The following is a 14,407-nucleotide window of genomic DNA, read 5'->3' on the forward strand; positions in this document are numbered from 1 at the left end:
TATCATTGAACAGCGTCCAAATCCTTCCTTCTGCATGCGTCTCTCAGGGTATTTATAGAACAGTCTCCTTCAGAATACTTCCAAAAGACTGACAAAAAAACTGTAGTTAAGTTTAATTTGAAATAATGCAGGGAGACAGAGATTCTTTAAGGAGGGTTAGTTATATTGTTCAACTATAGAATTTAATCTTTAAAAAGCCCATTTTAAATAGCCGTTTCTTTTTGCCAATATGTGGGGTTAAATTCAGGGACTGGGTACTGTCCTTTAGTTTTTTTACTCAAAACTGGCACTCTACCACTTGAGCCACAACTCTACTTCTGGCATTTTGCTGATTAACTGGACACAAGTGTCTCATGGACTTTCCTTTCCAGGCTGGCTTTGAACTATGATCAGCAGAGCTCAGACTCTTGAATAGCCAGGATGAAACCAGTGCCCAGCTTTAACAGCTATTAATAGTTCTTCATAATTGAAAGTCAACTTCCTTATCCAAATTAGAATTGCTCTAAAAATAAAACGGTTCATTCCTTTAATGTGTTATTACCAGTCCCCAAGGGGTGCACTGCTACCTTTGTGTCTCTGCTCTTGAAGGTCACAGTCTAGAAGAGCCATGTGCTCAGTATTTCACTGAAATATGAGGAGTTAGGGAAGCAGGAAGAGAACAGCACAGAGGTAGACAGAAGAGCTGATTCTCTCTCCAGACTGAGTTTTCAACCTCAAGCAAACCTCTCTTCAGTACCTAATACTAAGTTCTATGCAGAGCAGATGCAAAACCACATGTAGCTAGTCACCAGTGGCTCACGCTTGAAATCCTAGCTACTTGAGCAAAATAGCTCATAGACAATGCTCAGGCTCTGAATTCAAGCCTCAATACAGGCACAATAAAATAAAATAATCGTCAGGTTTCCGAGAACTAGAATTAAATTGTTTCAGGGATGAAGTTATTTTTAAAACTGTTTTCTAAAAGAAGTACATCAAGTATTCATTTCATCACTGAGCACTCAGTATTATATGGAAGAATTAGGAAAAAACTAAGACCTGCAGTCTGTCAAATAAAGTGAGCTAGATGTGACACAGAGGAGCCTGACCACAAGCTCCCCCTCGTGTTCAAAAATAGGTATGTCGCCTTAAGTCCTTACATCCTGATCACTTAATTTGTTTTGGGTAGTTTCCAGACCCTTCCAGGAGAAATCTACTCATTTAAATCAATGAATCAATTAGAATCTCTAGAACTTACTAATAACTATATCCTCTGGATTTGGCTTTGGTTGTGAGGGGGGGTCTATGTTTTTCTTTTTTATTATTTTAATTTTATTGTCAAGGTCATGTACAGAGGGGGTACAGTTACATAAGTAAGGTAGTGAATACATTTCTTGTCCAATTTGTCACCCTCTCCCTCAGTTTTCTCCCACTTTCCCTCCCTCCCAGCCCCCCGAATTTGTACAGATCATTTCCAACATATTGTCTTGTGAGTCTCACTGTTGCATTGGTTCCCCTTTGTCCTTTGTCTCACCATTTTCTTGTTCCCCTTTCCTTCCCTGATTTAGATAAACATATATACAGTACCCAGGGTACCAAAATCAAATACAGTGACAACAGGGGATAAACCATCAGTGGGAAAAACACAAAAGAAAAAAAGAAATCACGTAGTACGTTAAAAACAACAACAAAGAAAAACTGTGTCTGTCTGGAGTTCATTTCACTTAGCATCATCTTATATGGCCATATGTACCTAACTATTGAGCTATTCTGTTCATCTGCTAAGAGTATCCTTGATGTATACTAATTATTACAAATAAGGAAAACCATGAGACCTGTGTTTCTTTGGGTCTGGCCTACTTCACTTAGTATGATTTTTCCTTACAAATGGGGCAGTGTCTTTCTGATGGAAGCATAACATTCATGTGGGGGGGGGGGGGAGGCAGTGTCTTTCTTTCTGATGGAAACATAGCATTCGTGTGTGTGTGTGTGTGTGTGTGTGTGTATCTCACATTTTCTTGATCCATTCATCTACTGAGGGGCATCTGGGTTAGTTCCATATCTTAGCTATGGTAAATAATGTGGCAACGAATATAGCTTTACTATGGCCTTGTTTGTGGTCATTTGGGTAAATGCCCAGAAGTAAAACTGCCGGATCATAGGGTCTCTGTTTTTCTTATCATTCATTCCATGTACATTCTAGATACTGCAGGAAAGGCCTATTCACAGCCTTGCAGAGGAGTAAATCACTTCCACTCTATGGATCCCATGTGCCAGGCTCTGTTTTCCTTCCTTTCTCTTCACCTCCTCTGCCTCCCTGCCCACACCTATTCTGTGAAGACCATTATCCCAGGTGCTGAAGTGATAGGTAATATAAAGTTCTGGTTAGCATGGCACTTAGTAACTGGCCAGGTGACTCAGGCCTGTAATCTTAGCTATACAGAAGGCAAAGACCTGAGGAGCATGGTTTGAAGCTAGCCCCAGCAGAAAAATCTCGGAGACTCTAATGTCCAATTAACCACCGAACAGTCAGAAGTTAGGCTAGAACTCAAATGGTAGAGCACCAGCATTGAGTGAATAAGCTAAGCTCTAGGTCCTGAGTTTAAGCCCCAGTATTGGCGCATGCATGTGCCTGTATGCATGCACACACATAGACCAAAAGTCACATGCTAGAGAGACATAGGTCATCAGAGACATAATCAGAGACCTGAAAGAAAATTGAGATGGGTGGATACCTGGGATCCATACATTCCTGGCTGAGGTCCAAGTATAAAGCCTCTGGAATATTCAGGAACCTGGATATACATAGTGACCACTGTAACAGGATGTGAAGGGTTAAGGATAGGAAAAAGACCTAATTCCATTCGAGGTTAGAAAAATCACTCTGGCTGTGTGAAGTACAGGCAGTGTGTGTGTGTGTGTGTGTGTGTGTGTGTGTGTGTGCGTGTGTGTATGTGTGTGTGAAGTTCTGACAATTGAATACAGGGCTTTGTACTCTCACTTTTTTTGCTCAAGGCTGGTACTCTACAAGTTGAATAATGCCTCCACTTTTAACTTTTTGCTGGTTAATTGGAGGTAAGAGTCACTCAGATTTGTCTACTCAGGCTGGATTTGAACCAAGATCTTCATTTCTCAACCTCCTAAGTTAGCTAGGTGTGAGCCATCAGTGCCTGGTTTGTCTTCTTACTATTATTTATTAAATTACACACGTTGATGGAGGAAATAGTTTTTACTGATGTGATTTACAACAAACTCTGAATAGGATTCAATATCAACAGTGTTCTCAGCACGTGAGAGTAAGGTTGCCATTGCAAACATCAAGACCACGTTACCTCAAGCCATCAGCCACATGAAGGGCGATCCTGTGCTGGAGAGTTCGGGTGAGGCTGGCTTTGTCCTGCTGAAGCAGGCGATCTAAGGAGCCCCTGGAGGCCAACTCCATCACCAACATTCGAGGACGAATCCCAGCCGCCAGCAAAGATATTAAGCTGGGGTGATGAAGGTGGCAAAGCACCACCAGCTCCTGCAAAAGTCCAAAACCAAAGAGTTGTCACCACAGCGGCGGCTCTTAGCTGTTTCTTCCTCCCTTCTCTCAGGTATATGGACGCTGAGACTGTGGAGTTCTCTGGCTGATTGGATTAACGCGCACTTCCTGTGTCTTCTCACCATTTTCAATAATATGCCGCTTGTTTTGAAATGATCATCGCATTTTATTTTTGTGTTCTGGTATTGGGACTCAAACGCAGAGCCTGGATGCTGTCCCTTAGTTTTTTCACTCAAGATTAGTGCTCTACCACTTGAGTCACAGCTCCACTTTGGACTTTTTGGTGATTAAATGGGAGATAAGAATCTCAAGGACTTTCTGTCCAGGCTGGTTGTGAACTGCAATCCTTAGATTTCAGCCTCCTGAGTAGGATTACAGAAAAGAGCCACAAGCACCTGGATAATGATTGCATTTTTAAGTTCTGTTTTGTGTTTCCTTTTCCTCTGCTTTTACCAGAGCACTAAATTCAGGAATGTTATGCTCAGGTGGGTATGCAAACAGGTCCTTTCAACTTTATCTACTAAGTTCTAGTTAGAGAATCTATCTTAACTCAGCCAATATTAATCAACCAATATTAATCAACCAATATTAATCAATCCCAACTGATGTGTAGAATAAACCCTATCACTGCCAAAGCTTACTGAGGATACTGCCTAGATCCAGAAGAAAATGGGGTATGTGTTCCCCCTAATCATAGATGAAAATCCAACAGAACTCCATGAACTGGTTCCAAGATAGTTCCCACATCTCAGCTGCTTTGGCCTTCCATTCTCAACCTGTACTCAATCCCCAACACATGGCCAACTCCATCCAGCCTCAAGTTAATTGCTCTGGTTGACCCCTTCACATGGCTGAAGGCTTCTTGCCACTCAGATCATAGTTTAGAGGCTCAGATGCTAAGATGGAGCCATAAATATGGCTAAAGTAATCCTGAGCTACAAGAGGAAGCAGAGCCCCCACTGCAACTTAAATAGAGCTGCTCTCCAGCCTAAAATTCCTTCTCTAGACCTGGAAACAAAAACCCATGCTAAGTGAAGTACCTTAAGCCCAGAAAGACAAAGAATTCACATTTTTCCCTGATATGTAGAAACTAGAATTAATTTGTAAATAGATAAGTAAACACTTCGGGGTTGTGTCCAAATGTATGCAAATGTATTAACTGAAATATGATAGGTTCAGAGGAGAACTCAAATGATGTAATTCCTCAGAAAGGCTAACTCATAGTCCAACCAAATAAACACCAGGAATTGAGTACCTGAAAGTGGGAAAGTAGGATCAAGGGGAGGGGGAGGTAGACAAATGAAGAGAGGAAGGGAGGAGAATGCAGTCATAAAATTCAATGCATAGCCTACAAAATTAAGAAAATTGAGGGAAGGGTTGGGGTTGGCAGGATGGGGGAGAATGATGAAAGCGATGACATGGATCAAGATGCTTGTGTTCACAATCTGCTTTGTTGAATGGCAATTCCTTTGTAGAACTGCTTAAAGATAATCAAAACATTATTTTTTGAAACTCCTTCTCTAGATGCCATCATGTGACACTATACACTTCTTCATGACATCGTTATGTTTGAATTCCAAACTCACTATATTCTGTATATTCCCCTTTACCCAGAAGTGATAATTTAGTGGAAATTGACCCTTTTCTAGAAAGGGTAGATTGTCTAGGCCCCATTATAGGAGATTACACTTTCTTTTATGGTGACAGTTTTTTAATTTCATAAAAACTTGATTCTCTTCTCCACTCTCCCTTATTCTGAAACTGTAATTCCGCTGGAATTTACCCCTGATCTGATGTTTTGGAGCTGTCACCATGCAGAAGAAACTCTGCTTCCTAACCACCAGCTTCGGAGATGAGAAGCAGCTGTGCCAGCTGCATTTACCAGGAGAATTTTGCAAGCTGAAGAAGAAAAATTGACTACCCTAGGGTGAGATTTTTCCAAGAATAAAGCTTCAGACTGTAATCATATTTGCATAATAGATAAAATCCCACCACCCCCTAATTAGCTCAGTTGGTTAAACCTTATGAAACCAGGTCCAGCTAGCACTCTGTACTACTGTAGGCCAGTCAAAAGCCTAACCCAGTTTCCACACTGGAAAAGCTACTCATTGATGGTTAAGAGAAGGGTATAAGAGTATATATCAGATCTTCTCCAATTCATGACTACTATGGTTTGAACCCAAGGCCTTGGCATTTGCTCAACTTGCCTGCTTACAGCTGGTACTCTAGCACCTTAGCATACCACCGGCCTGGACTTTTTCTGGTTATTTTGGAAATAAGAGTTTTGCAGACTGTACTGCCCTGGCTGGCTTTGAGCCTTGATTCACCTGACTTCAGCCTCCTGAGTGGCTAAAATTCCAGGCATGAGCCACCACCAGGCACCTGGCTCCCTTTCTTTTCTCTTCTCCATGTCTTAAAGAAGCAGCACATTATGCAAACCCTATTTTTCCTGTTTCTTCTACCATTTCCTTGGAGTGCTTTACAACTTATACACTAATCAGCCTTGCATAGATTCTTAAGTGTTTGCTCTTCATCAGCTCCAAGCCACACCCTTACAAAATCTGAAATATATATTAAAGGCTGATGAGTAAGGCTAAAAAAATCGATTTATATTACAAATTACCTATGGTTGGAAAGAAATTATTGAAGATTTGGCTCACAGACTTGCCTCCATGTTTCATTTTATTTCTACAACTGAAGCATGACTTTTGTTATTATTCATCAAAAACACCACTGCATACTTTATGCACATATGATTTTTTTCATTATTCAGACTAAAATATTATAACTACATTTTTTAAGTTTCCAAAGATTCTCAAGATTGGGTCACAAGAAATTTTTTTTGATAAAACAAAAAGAATAAACAGCCAGGTGCCAGTGGTTCACACCTGTAATCCTAACTACTCAGGAGGCTGAGATCTGAGAATCACAGTTCAAAGCCAAACCTGGCAAGAAAGTCCTTGAGACTCTTATCTCCAATAAACCACCAGAAAACTGGAAGTGGCACTGTGGCTCAAGTGGTAGAGCACTCACCTTGAGCTGAAGAGCTGAGGGACAACGCTCAGGCCCAGAGTTCAAGCCCCACAATCAACAACAACAAAAAAGATAAACAGAGTATAAAATATAGTTGAGTTTTGAAAAAAAGACGGCAGAATTCAGATTTAGTTTTATCTCCTCCTCGTCCTGGCTCTCCTCAGTCCTATGGTCAGCAAAGACTAAGGAAAAGGGCAATAAATAAAGTTCCACACATAGAAGGGAGTAATGACTACTGAAGGTTGTCTATTCCTCCCTCCTTTTTTTTTTTTTTTTTTTGCTGTTGTTGGTCATGGAGCTTGAACTCTGGGCCTGAGTGCTGTCCCTCAGCTCTTCAAATCAAGGCTAGTGCTCTACCACTTAAGCCATAGCACCACTTCCGGCTTTCTGGTGGTTAATTGGAGATAAGAGTCTCATGGACTTTTCCTGCCAGGGTTGGCTTTGAACTCTAATCCTCAGATCTCAGCCTCCTGAATAGCTAGGATTACAGACATGAGCCACCTGTGCCCGCTTCTTCCCTCCTTTTTATTTATTTATTTTTTTGCCAGTACTGGGGCTTGAACTTAGAGCCTGAGCAATCCCTTAGCTCTTTTACTCAAGACTGGCTCTCTACTACTTGAACCATAACTTTACTTACTGTTTTTTTTATTGGTTAATTGAAGATCAGAGTCTCCTGGACTCTCTTGCCTGCACTAGCTCTGAACCAGGATCCTCAGATCTCAGCTTTCTAAGTAGTTAGACTTGCAGGCATCAGCCAGCTCAGCTTAACATTTCTGACCTCTAATCAAATTAGTGATGTCAAACATCCATTAGATTTGTCCTTTTGCTCTTAAATACACAGAAGTCATGCTCCTAAGAACAAAAGTCATTATCACTGTGAACCAGAAGAAAAAACAAGAAAGATAAATGTGCATCCGAAAAAGGGACCTAAAGACAAAAACTTGCTAGTTGGTTATTGTGGAGAAAGAACCATGGGGTGGAGAGGCGGAGTGAGCAAGCAAACAAACCATGCCCCCTGGACACCAGTGGCTCAGGCCTGTAATCCTAGCAACTCAGGAGGCTGAGAGGCTGAGATCTAGGATCACAATTCAAAGCCAGACCAGGCAGGAAAGTCTGTGAGACTCTTACCTCCACTAAACTACCAAAGCAGCCAGAAATGGAGCTGTGACTCAAGTGGTAAGCATACTAGCCTTGAGTAAAAAAGCTCAGGGACAGCATCCAAGCCCTGAGTTCAAGCCCTAGAACTAGCATACAGACAGACAGACAGACAGACAGACAGACACACACACACACACACACACACACACACACACACACACACACACGGCAGCTTATAGGTCTCAAAAATGTACCTATGTAAGGCTTTCCATGAGAATGCTGCCTAGCTGCTGGTCCATGCTGTCATTTTGAATACAAAGCTTGCAAAGTCAATAAAGACTGTGGGTTGTCCTCAAAAAATTTACATCACATTCAAGTATCACAATTATAGAAATTTCCAAAATGCTGTTTTTTTCTTTCTTTTAAAAAAATACTAGAAGGCTGGGAAGGTGGATCCATGGTAGAATGCTTGCCTTGCATGCATGAGGCCCTGGGTTTGATTCCTCAGCACCACATAAGCAGAAAAAGCTGGAAGTGGCTCTATGATTCAAGTGGTAGAGCTCTAGCCTTGAGCTGAAGAGCTGAGGGACAGCGCCCAGGGTCAGAGTTCAGGCCTCACAACCAACAATAAATAAATAAATAAATAAACAAATAAATAATACTAGAAATAATAGATTTTACTCCAAAACAAAGGACAATGTGAATGTGGAATTTCTTTGAGTTTTTAAAAACCTTTTTCTGTGCCAATGGTGGGCTTGAACTTAGGACCTCACACTGTTATTTGGCTTATTTTGTGGACTCTGTACCACTTGAGCCACAGCTCTACTTCCAGCTTTTTGCTAGTTAATTAAGAGTTAAGAGTCTTATGGACTTTCCTGCCCAGGTTGGCTTTGAATCCAATCCTCAGATCTCAGCCTCCTGAATTGGTAGGATTACAGGCATGAGCCATTAATGTGGAATTTCATAACAAAAGTCACACTTTTGAGGAAAATGCGGACATTATTTTTGCATTTTCACAACTGCATACAAACAAAGAGTTCCAGGAGATGAATAAGGTCTGAGTTCATATAATAATAATGTTGGATTTCTTACTTGTCGTAACAGCCTAAGTGATGTATGTTTATTAAAAATCTTCACAGCCACTTCCTCACCTTCATAGGCTGCTCGATAAACAGATCCAAAACTGCCATCACCTTTTGAAAAGAAAGAAGGCAATGTAATTATCTGTTGCACAGTTGAAAAACCAGAGCCACTTGCTTTCATGGACTCAGATTCCTTCATTGTTCTCCTGCTTTCTACCCTGCCAGTGAAGGCACATCTAAAGAAAGACCTTGTCCCCAACCTCTGTCTTTCCTTCATGTGTACCCACCCACTCGTATGACTGTATCTATTTATTGTTACACACAACTGTCACTTTGTTTTTTTACCAAGAGCCCCAAGCTGCCTCCTAAACATTATTATATGTCCATTGCATTGGTGAGCTCTTCTAAATCTCAGTCACAGACCTTCAGAGATCACATTCCTGGTCTGTGCTCAAACTACTTTTCCTTCCACCTCCCCTATGTCTGGTGAAAAACAAAAACATCTTTTAAGGTCATTCTGCTGCTAAAAATGAAAGACCTAAGCTAGGCATTGGCGGTTCATGCCTTTAATCCTAGCCACTTAGTAGTCTGAGATCTGAGGATCAACAGTTTGAAGCCAGGCTGGGCAGGAAAGTCCATGTGACTCTTATTTCCAATTGACCACCATAAAAGCCAGAAGTTGATATGTGGCCCAAGTGGTAGAGCGCCAGCCTTGAGTGAAAAAGACAGGCAAGAGTGCAAGGTCCTGAGGTCAAGACCCAATACCAGCATCGTCGTCGTCATCATCATCATCATCATCATCATCACCGTCATATTTGAATTTAATGTCTGATCCAGTTAGACTCATAAGGTAATTGTCCTTAGAATATTTTTTTCACTGAGACCAACTGGACAAGATGGAATAAGTGGAATGTCCTGAATATGCTTTTCACCCTCTATTAGAACCTTTGCTACCCCATTCCTTGATGAGAATCAGAGTTACCTCTGTGGTCTTAGTTTATAAAATACATTGAGAACTAAAGTGTGAGAAGCTGACTATAAACCCTTTCCATTGCCATAGAACCCTATGGTTCTCATGTACTTCCTGGAGATGTCCCCTCCATCTGAATATCAGTGAATGAACCCAGGAAAACTCACAAGGAAATGTCATCATGTGAAACCCTGGTATTTCCAAGGGGCAAAAGTTACGTACCTTTAGCAAGTGACTATCCATACATTACAAAATCTCTAAAAGAAGCAATTATTGTCATCCTATTATTTTATATTCAGAAGTAATGTGTGTGGAAAACTAAAAATTACTCCTGTGAGTATAACCTGCATTTCTTGTAGATTATATATTAAAAAGCACTACGGTGGAAGGCGGTGGCTTCATCTTGATCTCAAGCTACCTGAGCATGTGCAAAGGGGATTCCAGATCTGAAACTAGAAATTGCTTTAAAACGTACCATCCAAGATGAGAACCATTATGCCAAATAAATGAAAACACAAAAGACTCATAAAGACATCGTGTGGTGCCTGACTATTTTCTACACTGGAAGGAGAAAAAGGAATCACAGTTATTTATGTGCCAAATAATAAACATTGTTACCTAAGAGAAATTCTGGAGCTTGCTCAAATTCCAACTCATCATTATTCAACATAATATTTCTAGGCAGGTCGGCCAAAATCAGGTCAGGGGCAATCTGAGAGATCGGAATGGTGAGCCTCGGTTGATCTGGGTTTACTAGAAGGTCTCCTAAGAAATACATAAAAGATTTTTTAACAAAGGAATATTTAAGATGATATATATATATATGTCTATTTGACTTGAAAAAAATGACTTATTTTTTTAACATGTCTTATCACCCCATTAGATTTTTCTTATTGATACTAGATATTTCTAGACAATTTGAGTATATTTGTGTGTGTGTCCTGGCACAGGGGTTTGAACTAAGGAGGGTCTGAGATAGTCATCCTGAGATTTATCCATTAGATATTTGAATTTAGAACTATCTTAGGCTACATAATTGCTGACTGGAAACTACTTATGTTCTTCATTTTCTATATCTACAAAGCAGTTATCATATGGCAGAAATATTGATAAGTTATCTCCACAAATTGTTAGATTTCTTCTTATTAAGAAGAATCGCCATCTTTGAAGTATAGAACACAAGACTTCCTTGGCGACAAAAAATACGATCCATCTCTTTAATCTGACACTGTAACTGGATGTATAATCTTGTAACTATTCCATATAGATAAGAGCAGTCTTTTACACATTAAAGCCATTTCACAAGAAGAATGCCTTGAGAATATTTTTAAGTTGTATCAAAGCAGACCTTCTTCTGCTTTCTTCATCAAGTCGTCAAGTAAGATTTTCTGATGATCTTCGCCATCGTTAAAACTGTATAATGCCCATTTCTTCAACAGAGTTTCACCTTCACCACAAATATCAATCTCCAGCAACCCAGGAAACCATTCTTCCATGAGAGAATCAATGTGGTCCACAACTTGGCCCAAAAGAATGCAGCCTACATCATTCAAAAAACAAACAAACATATTGCAGCATTATTTGCCATAGCTAAGATATGGAACCAACCCAGATGCCCTTCAGTAGATGAGTGGATCAAGAAAATGTGATATATATATTTATATTTATTTATATATATTTAAATATATAAATATATATACTTATAATATATTATATTATATTATATATTATGTATAATATATATGTTTATGCTATTATATATTTATTTATAAATATATAAATTTATATATATAAAATAGAATTCTATGCCTCCATCAGAAAGAATGACACAGCCCCATTTGTTAGGAAATGGAAAGACTTGGAAAAAATTATATTAAGTGAAGTAAGCCACAGTAAGAAACACAGGTCCCATGGTTTCCCTTATTTGCAATAACTAGTATATGTCTAGGACAAGCAGAAGAAGTCAAAAGCTATGTACATATGACCATATATGTGGATGCTAAGTGAGATGAACCCCAAGATAGGGACACTTTCTTGCTGTTGTTTTTAATGTACTTATAATGTACTGTGTGTTTTTTTGTTTCTTTGTATGTTCTTCCCCCATGGTATAACCCCTGTTGTCGCTGTGTTTGATGCCAGTGCCCTGCATCTTGTATATATATTTTTCTAATTTGGGGAGGGGAAGGGAAATAACAAAATGCTGAAATTAGGACACAGGCTGACCCATTGTAACAATTAGATATACAAGACACTGTGTTGAAAATGAACTTTACAACTTTGGGGGGGAAAGGGAGGAGTTGGGGAGGTGGGAGGAAAGGGATGGTAAGGGAAAAACAAAGGAAGGGGTAACAATGTTCAATAGGAAATGTACTCATTACCTTGCTCATGTAACTATAACCCCTCTGTACAGTATCTTTACAAATATATACATAATATATATACAATATATAATATATATATATATTAAACAAACAAACAAAAATCGCAGTAATCTTTTTTTTTATGTACCTGTGTGTCAGTCCTGGGGCTTGAACTCAGGGTCTGAGCCCTGTCCCTGAGCTTTTTTGCTCAAGGCGAGCACTCTACCACTTAAGTCATAGCCCTGCTTCTGGCTTTTTTGGTAGTTAATTAGAAAGAAATAATCTTACAGACTTTTCTTGCCCAGGCTGGCAAGAGCTCATTTTACTGAGATTACTAGGATTATAGAGGAGAGCCACAGATGCCTGGGTATCTCGGTAATCTTACACAGTCACAAAGCTAGGAAAATAGCTGGAAAGTTGTTGAAGTTATTTGGTTTTCTTTTGAGCCAAAATCTCACTACATTTTGCAGACTGATTTGTAACTCCTGGGCTTAAATGATCTTCTTACCTCGGACACCTAAGACCCTGGGACTATATGCATGTGCCATTATGTACAACTCTGGAAAGTAGTTGGGCTTTTTGTTTATTTGGGTTTCTTTTTTGTGTGGGGGTTAGGGGAGATTGTTTTTAAGCTTAGAGTTCTTTAGTAGTACAATTCAAGGCTTTGAATTTGTTTCCTTACCTTTTCTACAAGAAGGAACTATGATTTTTAAGAAACTCTCTGGATGATTGTCTAAGATTTCAGATCTCACCAGACAATAAGCCTCAGGAGACCAATTCAAGTAGATGCCTTGCCGCCAGTACATTCTGTTTGGGCGAAGTGCTCGTTCTGAAGAAAATACAAATGGACCCAAATGCATACATTAACTATTGACTACTTCATAAATGAAGGGGAACATAAACTACTTCCTATGCTCCAAGCAAGAGTAAAGTTGTATTTGTTTTGAAGGAAAATACTAGATTGCTAACATTACTCTTCATCCATATCTATTAAACATTATATTAAATATCTTTCCCTTAATTTTGCAATAAAATAAATTAGTAGCCTGTAGATTACCTTAAAGTACAGTTCAAGTTAGGCTTTTTTTTCTTTTTTCTTTGTCAGTCATGGGCTTGTATTCTGGGCCTAAACACTGTCCCCAACTCTTCAGCTCAAGGCTAGCGCTCTACCACTTGAGACACTGTGCCACTTCCAGTTTTCTGAGTGGTTTATTAGAGATAAGAGTCTCACAGACTTTCCTGCCTGGGCTGGCTTTGAACCGAGATCCTCAGATCTCAGCCTCCTGAGTAGCTAGGATCACAGGCGTGAACCACTGGCACCCAGCAAGGTTCAGGCTTTTAAATAGTTTTACATGGGTGGTATTTATCATAAATAAGTTCGCATCATTTTTTTAAATGTTAACAGTCATACTAAAGCTCATTCTAATGCTTCATAACTACTAATGTATTAATTAATTCCAGCCAAGATAAGATACTGGTTTATTTCAGAAACCAGTAGCACTGGTATAAATCTGTTATTTTTCCCTTTAGTATGTTATAGTGTCTATCTCAGAATGAAAAGACAATATTGTAAACATTCATCTTCTAACCCCGTGGGGACTGGCTAAGACCACCAGGGGGACCTGTGAAAAATGTCCTCATTGTGCAATAGTCATGTCTTTGTTGTTATTGTTGTAAGTGGTGGTGGCAGTGGTGGTGGTGATAGTCAGGGGAAGTGATGGTGGTGGTAATGGTGGTGCTGGTGTTGGTGGAGGTGACAACAGTGGTGATGGTGGTAGTGATGATGTTGATGACAGGGGTATGATGGTGGTCCCGTGGATTGTGATGGTGGTATTGACAGTGCTGATGTTGTTGGTGTGGGTGTGCGTAGTGGGTGATGGTAGTGCGTGATAGTGATATTGATGGTAGTGATAACAGTGATAGTGATGTTGATGATGGTGGTTGTGGCAATGTGGATAGTGATATTGGTGGTAGTGGTATTAGTGATAATGATGATGATGGTGGTAGTAGTAGTGATGTTGGTGGTGATGGTGGTAATGGTGATAATGTAATGTTGATGGTAGTGGTGGTAGTGGCTGTAGTGTTAATGGTGATGGTAGTTGTGGTGATGCAGTGATAGCAGTGACAATAGTGGTGGTGTGTGTATGTTTAAATCAATAACTCCTAGTAATCTCACCTTTTAAAATTATTGTTTTTCATTGGCTATGGCTTGGAAAGTAGGATATTCATGGCTCTTCTGAAACTAAGTCTAAATGAAGAACAAACAAAATTGACTCTAGACCTAAGGAGCTTTCTTGCCAACAAACATGAATTTTTTTATGCTCTTGTGTTTTCATATTTACCA

The 14,407-nt window shown here is 39.7% G+C and overlaps 1 protein-coding gene across 4 annotated transcripts in view; it reads right to left on the reverse strand.

The window, feature by feature from the left end:
- Lrrk2 (leucine rich repeat kinase 2) overlaps positions 1-14,407 on the reverse strand; it is a 126,652-nt gene that overhangs the window by 28,697 nt on the left and 83,548 nt on the right. For all 4 annotated transcript variants that reach the window (XM_042677546.1, XM_042677545.1, XM_042677544.1 and 1 more), the window contains 5 exons: positions 12,746-12,892; positions 11,052-11,243; positions 10,322-10,468; positions 8,744-8,844; positions 3,309-3,499 (listed from right to left, as the gene is read on the reverse strand). In XM_042677546.1, coding sequence (XP_042533480.1) covers positions 3,309-3,499; positions 8,744-8,844; positions 10,322-10,468; positions 11,052-11,243; positions 12,746-12,892 — 778 coding nt within the window. The remainder of the gene's footprint in view (positions 1-3,308; positions 3,500-8,743; positions 8,845-10,321; positions 10,469-11,051; positions 11,244-12,745; positions 12,893-14,407) is intronic.

Source organism: Dipodomys spectabilis, unplaced genomic scaffold, assembly GCF_019054845.1.
Source record: "Dipodomys spectabilis isolate Male_0828 unplaced genomic scaffold, ASM1905484v1 ptg000039l, whole genome shotgun sequence".
NCBI lineage: Eukaryota > Metazoa > Chordata > Mammalia > Rodentia > Heteromyidae > Dipodomys > Dipodomys spectabilis.